Here is a 10229-nt window from a genome sequence, read left to right on the forward strand (position 1 = left end):
ATTAACGGTGATTATTTTCCGATGCACCAAAAAAATTAATGGTGATTCAAATTAAAATTAGAATCATATTTTTAATTTTTCCGACTTAAAATCTAATTTTAATTTTATTCATTAAAATTGATCATTGTGTTAAATAATAGTGTTGTTGGTCCCCGATGATAGTTCAAGTATTAAGAATTAGGGGAACATGAGTAAGAGTGGGAAAAGTTTAGAAATCAATCATTAAGAGGTACAATTTATCTTTTCGATGTATAAAAAAAAAACTTAACCTATACTTGACTAGTTTTAAACGAAAATTCAATCGAGCATTTCTTTAAGTTTTCTACTTTCTAGTCGCAACCTCGCAATGTATAACAACTTTCTTCCGAGTAATTGAAGTAAAATTGAAGTAAAATTCTAAAATAAACTTGCAGCTTCCGAGTAATATCAACACTATGTATAGTATCAGGTCATAGTTCCAAAATTCAGCAAGATTTTCATAGGATCAGTATCAACACTATGTAGTATCAAATGCCCCAGTGTCCGGCTCAAATTTATAAGCTCTGCAGAAATAAAAAACAACATAAAATAAAGAATCAGAGAACTTCAAACTTGCAAAAAGTGACAACTTACATAAAAAAGAATGCTGATAAAGTCTGAAGAAAATTGCAGGTATTACTCATGCATAAATCTTGAGTATTTCATCTAATAAATTAGTGACAACTTACAATGGGAGAAGAAATAATGCTACAATATAGTGCTATATTCTACACAATTAGCATATCATAATGTTAGAGTTTCAAACCAGATGAAGAGAAGCTAGGCCCTCAATAAAATAAACATCAGCAATAACAGTACCAAGAAAAATGCTGACAGCAAGAGAAAAAGACTTCCTAGCCGTAGATAGTGCAGATTGCAAAGGGAGAAGAGATCCACAATATTGCCAGAGGAATAAACCAGTAAAGAGTTACCATGTTATTGTAACCCCCAAACAAGCACTTGGGTTTGTTTCCCAGTCATAAAAAGAAACCCCAAAATTCTTTTGTTTACACTTGAGCCATTTCCAAGACCTAAACTTCACCAATTTTCAGAACTGAAGGGTTTGCATTGAAAATCACATCATTTCTTTGTATCCAAATGGTCCAAATTGCATGTAAACCTATGACAAACATGATTATGGAATATGATATATTTCCAATCATTTATTTAGACATCAGTTCATTGATCATTGAAAGGAATAGGGCCAATTCTTAATAAGACATCCTGTATCAAGTCAAGTGAGTCATTTCCAAGACCTAAACTTTACCAAATCGATCACTTTTGCAGAACTGAAGGGTTTGCATTGAAAATCACATCATTTCTTTGTATCCAAATGGTCCAAATTGCATGTAAACCTATGACAAACATGATTATGTAATATGATATATTTCCAATGGTGCATGCTCTGGTGCCCACAATTACAAATGAGTGTAGGTACAGGAGTGACATGTACCAATAATATTAAGACACCTGTGATGAATTTACTCTTGTTCTAATATATCCTTATTATTTTATTAATTGTGTAAAGACCCCAAATTTATTCTAAATTACATGCTTCTTTTTATTATAATCACTAGAGTACATCTTCATATTCTTCAAAACTCATTTCCAGAACCGAACACAGTAATCTCACTCCAGTTTTCAATTTCTCAATCTTCTTTCTTCCCACCCAAAATCAATCAAAACTGATAAACCCTCCAAACCAAAATCTCATAAACCAGAATCTATTTTTTTTTTCAAAAATAGAAGGTAAAATAGATGAAAGAATGTAATCTGAGAACAAATAACTAACTCAAAAAGAGCTCCTGTCAAAAAAAGAAAAAAAAACTAACTCAAAAAGAGCCATAGTCAAGTAAAACAGAAAAAAAACAACAGATAAAAACAGAAAAAGGAACGAAAGCTACAAACAGCAAGAGCCCTAATAGGGACTCGTCTATTGCATCCGAATTTGGCTAGGTAATCGGCCTAATAATTTGATTCCCTTCTTAACCTCCGATCCGGCTTTGATAACCTCTGATTTGGCTTTTGTTAACCTCTGATCGCTACCACCGCAGAGATAGAAAAGGAGGTTGATGATCGGGTTTCTGGATAAACCAGAATCTATTAAAACCCAAAAGCTCCAAATTGAACCCAAAATCCCTTTCAAGCATTCAAACCCAAACCGCCCTTCAGAACCAGAATCTCCAGGAAACAGACATAAAGGAAGATGGAGCAGATGCAATGGCTTCTGAGCATGGAGATGCCGCGCCGAGACATCGACTACGTCAGACTACCCACGCTTCCGCACGACCGCCACCATAGCCCAACACAGGGAAACGAATCAGACGAACAAAATATGAGAAACAAAAGTGATTTTTTTCCTGAATGAACCTCTCGGAGGACATCACCGCGCGGGGGATCTCGCCGAAGAGCGACAATTAAATCCAGTTGAAGCATGGGGAGAATTAATGTTGATTTTGCAGATTGGGAATGGAAGAGGGAGATCTAAAATGGAAAGGGTGGTTTCTGCAAGTGTAAGTTTCAAATGTGTGTTTGGGGAAGAGATAGAAACCTAAATGCTAAGATGTTTTGGGGCTAAAATGCAGTATTTACTTTTTACATCAGGGACTTTTCTATAATTAAATTAAATTTCATTCCTTAATATTAATAACAACAAATATTACAGATGTAGTTAATTCAGTGATCCACATCACTCAAGTACCCTACCCAAAAAAATAATTTGGGCACCAGAGAATTCGCCTCATTATTTAGACATCAGTTCATTGATCATTGAAAGGAATAAGGCCAATTCTTAATAAGACATCCAAGTCAAGTGAGCAAGGAACAAATGGGCATAAGAAAAAGAAAATATACCTGGTAGGATAAAGAGCATTGGTGTTGATGTTGTAAGTTCCGGACGCAAGGTTAGGGTTCCTGCGCATGAGCATGTAGCCCCCTATGCCCCACTCTGGGCCCCAGGAGTTCCTGAGTACCCAGTAGTTGCAGCCTCTAGAAGTATGCCCTAGGGCAACGATGACCATCCCGTGAGTTAAGCATTCGTCGTAGACATACTTCTCTGGAGAAATAGAAGGCCCACTGACGACACCCTTAAAGAAGATGACAAAGTTAAAATTAGTATTTGATAGCTGTTTATAAAAAATATCAAAATTTATCATTCAATAAAATTTTACACACCAAACCTTTTCATAATCAAAAAACTTTTTCAGATCAGATTGAGGGACGCGAATCTTCACAGCTACTGGCTGGCGTTCTACTGCAAGTTGCATATCCTTGTCATTGGCGGGAACTTGTTGGTAACCATCAATTCTAATTCTTTCTCCAGTACTTCCTAACTACAACAGATTAGATGATGTAGACCAATATAAGTAACCAGGTTATCCATTCCCATGGCAGAGTTGAAAGAAAGAAGGTTATCAAGCTGCCACACAAATAAATAATCAGGCATAGCCCCTCCTATGATAACAATCAGACCCTGAATCTAGAAACAGCCACCCTAAACCTCTCTCATACCAGCAAAATAAACAAGACACCCACAGCAACTGAACAAGATCCACAAACAATAAATTGACAGTCACTAAACAAACAAAAAGAGATAAGCAAAGTATTACAGTGTTCCTTCGGCAAGTCCCTTTAACACCCTCATATGGATAGTCCTCTTCCATTGAAATGCCATTTCTTTTTATGTACTCGAGTGCAAATTTGGTTTGTCCTTTTCTCTTTTCACCATCACAACAGTCTTGACCATAACAACAGTCCATCAGTTCCTGCTCGGAGAGCCTCACCAGCAACCCTGTGAAAATGGCATACAGGGACTCGACGACTCCTACTGCGGCAAAAGCCCAGCAACAGCCTTAAAGAAAGGAAAGCATGCATGATGATGTTAGTATATGATGCATAAGTGAATTAGTAATTGGTGTATTCTTTTTAACTTACTTGCTTCAAGTTGATCTTTGATTTCATTAACGACCCCCTTGATCCTCCAATCATATGCGGGAAGTGGATCGAAATGGAGCCGTGCCCTAGCCCGCTGACGTTGAGCTCTTCCTCGCCGCCTCAGCCTTGCACCGCAGAACAGAACATGTCTCTCCCCTGCACCCTCCTGAGCACGACGCTGACATACAAGATTTGAAAAGAAGAACCAGGTTTAAATAGAATAACAAAGTGACAGTACCAAGTAAGTAATACCGAGTAGAATCAGGACTAATTTGACTTAATTGCACTTTTCGTCCCTGATATATACTCCTTGTGCAATTTTGGTCCTCTTTATTTAAAAGGAGCAATTTAAGTCCATTAAAAATTAGGATGTGACAATTAAGTCCACCGTTAGCTTCCATCCAATTTTAAACAGAATATTCTTATTTAGATTCTAATTTTTTTCTAATTACATCATCATGTTTGACACATCAGCAAATAAATAAAAAAGAATTAAAAAAATAAAACAAATTAAATATAAAGAATGAAATTAAACCTATTGAACCCTAATCCCAATTTTCCCCAGCCACCGTCACTCTCAACTCCCTTGAATCCTCTGCCATCCACAACTAACATTTTCCTCCACCTTTGAGCATCTTCATCGTCCTCCCCTTCATCTTCACACACGTAGAGAGACAAAACCAAATCGAGAGAATCGATGGTGCATCTCCAAATAGAGAGAAAACGCCGGTGCTTCTCCAGATCGAGAGAAAGCTAGATCGAACAAAGAGAAGGAGGAGCAGGGAAAGGGTGGACGCACAACAAGGAGAGAAACTTGATGCAAACTTTGATGGTGTGGTGCGTTATGCCATGGCCAGGGAGCGGTTCTGTCGACGGCGGCAATGGTCTGAACCTCGACTGTGGGCTAGATGAGGTTGCGCGGCGGTGATAAAGGAATGCGCTGCGGCGAAAAGTTGGTGGCTGAGATGGGATTAGGGCCTCTGTTCTTTCTGGTCTGGTTGGAATTTATGTTCTGGTTCCAGAATTTGGGGATTTCAGTTTTGTTTGGCTATGGAAGGGAACCTTATGTTATGGGATTTCATTTGGTTGGAATTTATGTTCTGGTTCCATAATTTATGTTATGGGCTTGAATCTGATGCAATTTTAGATTGGAATTTGTGGTGATGAAAGGTTCCTCCTACTTGCTCCACCGACCCTATGCCTTGGCTCTTCTAATTTGCCCAGTCTTTGTCTGTTATCCCTCTTTTCTCTTCTTGGTTTTTATTCTTTCTCTCTTTTCTTTATTTCTTTTTATGTACTTCCTCACGTATGTATTTGGTTGAAGTATAGTTGATTTTTGTTCCTGGAATTTTTATAGCTTCTTGTCGTCTATGAAGTTGTTGCTACTTCTGAATTTGTTTCCAGATTTTTCTTGTTTTTTTTTTTGCTGTTGATTAATTGCAGATGAAGATGGAGGTTGATTACAGATTAATAATTTGATTAGGATTAAAGATTTAAAGTTAAATAAATTTTATTTCAAAAAAAAAAAGTTAAATAAATTTTGATTTTTTGTTTTTTGAAATTTTAATTAATTTTATTTTGTATTACTTGGAGTCCTAGTGGCATCTAAGTGGTAAAATGTGTGAGGGCCACGTCATGAATGAGCGCCACGTATGAAAAATCTATTTGAAATTTAACGGAATCTAATAGAAGGATCCAATTGTCACAAATTGATCTTTGATGTACAAAAATTGCTCCTTTTAAACAAAGGGGATCAAAATTGCACAATGGGTATAGATTAGGGATGAAAAGTGCAATTAAGCCTAATTAATACTATCCGATCTTGGTCAAATTTGTTACATTTTTTTAGGCAATTTAAACCTTAATTTAAACCTAATTTCAATTTCAAAGCAAAGGACCAAAACCTAATTTGAAAGAGTAACAACTAACAACATTAAAGAGAGGAGACACAAAAAATCAGCAAGAAGTAGAATCAATCCTAGAGTTTCGGAGCATTAAATAGCATCAAACAAACTTCAATGCGAAACTAATTAAAAATAGCACCATTAATGCAAGATTTATGGAGGTCGAATACCTTGTAGTAGTAGTAGAACCAAAAATCCCCGCAAATGTCGCAAATGTCGCAAAAATCGCACCCGAGAAGGAACCGAAAACATTGTTCGCCATTGATGGTGGAAATGTTTGTTGTGTGATTGAGACGGTTTGTAATGTGAGCTGGAAGCAGTGTGTGAGCCTTGCGTTTCAAGGATTTGGTATTGTCAATTTCAAAATAGTCTCAAATTAAGGGCATGACACATGTATTTTTTTTTAATAGTCACAATTGAGCCTAAGGACTTAATTTAATTCAAAAAAAACTTTTTAGGGACTCAATTTAATTAGATAAAATGTGAAAACAACTTTTGTAATTTTTCTTTCAAAATCATTTTCATTGTGTAGTTGTCGTAAACTTTGATAAACGCCTTATAGCTAAGTGGCATCATAGATCAAAACCCTGCAATGCAATGTTGTAAATAATTATAATGTAATAATTATGTTTACATATTTTTTTGGTTACAATATACTTAATCCATCTATACAAGTATACATCCAAAACATTTTGAAAATAGAGTAAACATTTTAAAAGGAGCTTGAGTTGTTATATTATATCTTCAAATCCTAAGTTAAGCTTTACTCTTAATTAAACTAAACACATCAAATACTCAAAGAAGGCAAACTTGGAGATGGAGATTTCAAAGGTGTAATCCAAAGCCTTTATTTAACACAACTCAATATGTCATGACTACTATGCGTTTACATTGCTGCTTCGTGATCGGATTGTGTCCTTGTTTTTCTAACACGTCTTATTTGAGAATGCATTTAAGGTGTTTGATAAAAATACTGATTTACAATTTCTCTTTAGTGGAATATAATGTCTACTTTTTGGTAAATAATGAAGTATCTATAGATTCTACCGCAACAGGAAAATCAGCACAAGTTAGTGAACTAACAATTTGCTTAAATATCTTAGTTGAAAGGAAGATTGAGTTATTATCATGTACAACAGAGAACATGTAAGTGATCCTGGTGCTGAATGTTCTGATGTTATTATCATTCTTGGATGGTGTTGGATTCACTTTCAGATAAACAGCCCTGAGGATAGGTCAATGCTTCACGTGGCCCTTCGTGCTGCAAGGGATGCTAACTGATGCAAAAAATGTCGTCCCTGATGTTTGGTCAGTTCTTGAAGGACATTATTGTTGCAGTTGGTATTGGTGGCAGTTTCTTAGTCCACTGTTTGTACACACTGCACTTCAAACAGGTTGGGTGATTATTACCAATTCTCTTTAGCAGTAGTAGTAGTAGTTTGATCCAATTTTTTGCTGTCCTTTTATTTGTGTTGACAGATAAAAATACATGCGCTTGCTCACGCACATCATGCGGTATTTGGAGGAATCACTGTCCTTAGTTGACGATGAGTAATTGTGTTGAAAATGCTTTTATGTCACCTTGTAGATCCTGAAGCTATTGAATCTGCATGGGGTTGTGTAGTATCTAATGTCAGTGATGTTTCCAAAGTGTGATTTCAAGGTTTGACTTACTGAGACTTTATGATATTTTTCGTTTACAAATCAAGCTTAATATAGCCACATATCTTATTATAGTTCCATAAAATCAATATCATCCTCGGTTTGAATTTATCTGCAGCCTTGCAAATGTTGATCCTATTGACGTTGTTAGGAATATCACTGGATGAAACAGCTCTCGGTATATATCATTGGATCATAATATGTATAATAGATTCATAGATACAGAGTCTTAATTTTCATGTCTTACTGGTGCTTATCATGATTGCAGTTGTGATTGCTTCAAAGACTTTTACAACAGCTGAAACCGTGCTGAATGCTCGAACTCTTAGAGAATGGGTTTCATCTGCCCGAATAAGTGTAATATTAATAGTAGCTTTTCAGTGTAGGCACTAGGCATTTGTGGCGGGGTCTGCAGTTTTGTTCCTTTTTTACGCAGAAACTTGTAGAACCGAATCTGGAACATATACTTGTAATATACATCTCATCCCACACGTTCTAAATATACTAACAGTTTGTTTAAAAGATAGAAAGTGTACAAAATTGACTTTGATAATGAATTGAAGACTGTCTCATGGTATGGTTATTTCCAGGCCCTCTGCAGTTGCAAAGCACAATTCTCACGGTTATTACCATACTTTACTTTTGTGGCATTAGCTGACTAAGTTATCTATGATATGCATTTCTTTATTTATTCATGAATCATGTTATTGTCTGCTTTCAACTGGTCATTCCTGTTTGCTCGATACATATACATGTCTTGCTTCGTATATCTTTTAATGCGTACATCATTCGAAATCACTCACAAGTCACAACTCACTTGCGCCAATCCTTATTTTTTATATTTTAAGATTACAACGGGGTGGAGTTCTGAGTTAATATTTAACTGGTGCTATTCTCACACTATAAAGGCCATGAAACTTGCATTTATCTATCTATGATTATGGCTGAACCTTACCATTTCCCCTTTCTTTAATTTCTGAAACAGCTTGAGCAAAATTTTGGTATTGATCCTAACAATGCTTTTGCATTTTGGGACTGGGTTAGTGGTTGGTATAGTGGTGAGTAATGTTTCCTCTATATCCTCTACCACTCTCATATCCTTAATGTACATTTGAAGGTTTCAACAAATTTGATTACATGACCTGAAATGCGGCTTGCAGTTTGCAGTGCTGTTGGCGTGTTATCGTTAACTACTTATCTCTACAATATGGCTTTTCAGTTATCGAGAAGTATGTGTTTTGCTATTGATATCATCCTAATATGCATTGCCACTTCTTTTTCGTAGAAATTATTTTAATCTACTTTGGTTTGAGTTTAATCACTCTATTATTAACAATTTTTGTCTATTACACCCTAGAGTAAGATTAAGGGGGTTGGACAAACTTCATCATGCATCACCTTCTTCATCCTTTAAAATTATATTATTTATCAATTTTTAAATTTAATTTACTATCCCTATATTATGTTTTAAGTTTGTTTTCTCCTTTTGAAGTCTTACTTGACAGAACTTTCAGCATCAAAGACCTGGGACAATTGAAATATTTTCTTAGATTTGAGATAGCAAGGTCCAAGCGCGGGATCACTCTCTATCAGAGGAAATATGTGATTGATTTACTTCATGGCACAGGTCTTCTAGCAGCCAAACCATGCTCAACTCCCATGGACTCAACAATTAAGCTACACAAGAATTCTGGGAATTTACTCCTTGATCCAACTAGCTACAGAACTTTATTAGGAAGGCTGATATATTTGACTAATTCAAGACCTGATATCTCCTATGCAGTGAATAGAATTAGTAAGCATCTTTCATCACTCACAATTGATCATCAACATGCTGCATTTCGGGTACTGAGATATCTAAAGGAAAGCCCAAGTAAGGGTCTATTTTTCTCGGCTGAAAACTCAGAGAAACTGTCAGGTTTTGCAGACTCAGACTGGGGAGCATGTATGGATACTAGGAGGTCAGTAGCTGGCTTCTTTTTCTTTCTTGGCTCATCAATCATATCTTGGGAAAGCAAGAAGCAATCAGTGGTGTCCAGATCCTTTTCAAAAGCAGAATATCGGGCATTAGCACAAGCAACCTGTGAAGGACAATGGCCCGTTTTTTTGCTTAAAGATCTCAACATCCATGATTCTGCGCCTGTTAATCTCTATTGTGAAAATCAATCAGCTCTTCATATAGCTACCATCCAGTCTTCCATGAACGGACGAAACACATAGAGATTGATTGTCACTTGGTTCGTGACAAAGTCCAAGAGGGAACGCTTCACCTGCTTCCGGTCAAGTCTGCTTCACAAGCTGCAGATATCTTGACTAAGCCATTAGCTCCTGGCCCTTTCAAACACAATTTGTCCAAGCTTGGACTGTTGGATATCGACATTCCAGCTTGAGGGGGATGTCAAAATTAGATACACCACCTTTACTTCTAGGAAAATTAATAAAACTTTTTGCAAATTTATTGATATATAGTAACCATTTTTCTTAACCCTAGAGAATTAGATAAAAGTAAATTATAATAGGGGACGGAGGGAATACTTATCTATAAGTATTGTTTTATGTATTGTTTTTCTTGCCCCAATTCATAAGATCTAGTGGTAGATAAGCAGTAGGCAAGTTAGATTTCTATGAAGGAAATTCATAAGATCAAACCTAGAAAATTCATTTATTGGAAGGGAGCTAGCACTATCGTATCTAGGACCGTTCATATTTCAT

At 36.2% G+C, this 10229-nt stretch overlaps 1 protein-coding gene and 1 long non-coding RNA gene across 3 annotated transcripts; one reads left to right on the top strand and one right to left on the bottom strand.

Annotated features, from left to right (window-relative positions):
• Positions 1 to 218: 218 nt before the first annotated feature.
• On the bottom strand, positions 219 to 6117 carry LOC130711891 (ervatamin-B-like). The gene is made up of 6 exons (XM_057561667.1): positions 5995 to 6117; positions 3952 to 4129; positions 3627 to 3868; positions 3198 to 3350; positions 2872 to 3104; positions 219 to 542 (listed from the first exon to the last, which is right to left on the bottom strand). Exons 1-6 carry the CDS (start codon positions 6115 to 6117, stop codon positions 497 to 499), a joined length of 975 nt encoding a protein of 324 aa, XP_057417650.1. The 3' UTR covers positions 219 to 496.
• A 517-nt stretch (positions 6118 to 6634) lies between these two features.
• Positions 6635 to 10002, top strand: LOC130732217 (uncharacterized). Of its 2 annotated transcripts, XR_009016967.1 has the most exons (5): positions 6635 to 6686; positions 7071 to 7249; positions 7335 to 7518; positions 7636 to 7695; positions 7786 to 10002. It is a non-coding gene; the product is annotated as an uncharacterized LOC130732217 (long non-coding RNA). The 2 variants fall into 2 exon arrangements; XR_009016966.1 differs by having other exon boundaries at positions 6656 to 7249.
• The last annotated feature ends 227 nt before the right edge of the window (positions 10003 to 10229 follow it).

The sequence above is a fragment of the Lotus japonicus genome, chromosome 1, assembly GCF_012489685.1.
Source record: "Lotus japonicus ecotype B-129 chromosome 1, LjGifu_v1.2".
Lineage (NCBI taxonomy): Eukaryota > Viridiplantae > Streptophyta > Magnoliopsida > Fabales > Fabaceae > Lotus > Lotus japonicus.

Bases quoted from the DNA above. Each gene is read 5' to 3' on its own strand.
- LOC130711891 (XM_057561667.1), bottom strand. From the start codon at position 6,117: ATGGCGAACAATGTTTTCGGTTCCTTCTCGGGTGCGATTTTTGCGACA. The intron at 3,105-3,197 runs GTTTGGTGTGTA...ATCTTCTTTAAG, and splicing joins AGTTTTTTGATTATGAAAAG to GGTGTCGTCAGTGGGCCTTC. The intron at 543-2,871 runs GTATATTTTCTT...TTATTTCTGCAG, and splicing joins AATGCTCTTTATCCTACCAG to AGCTTATAAATTTGAGCCGG.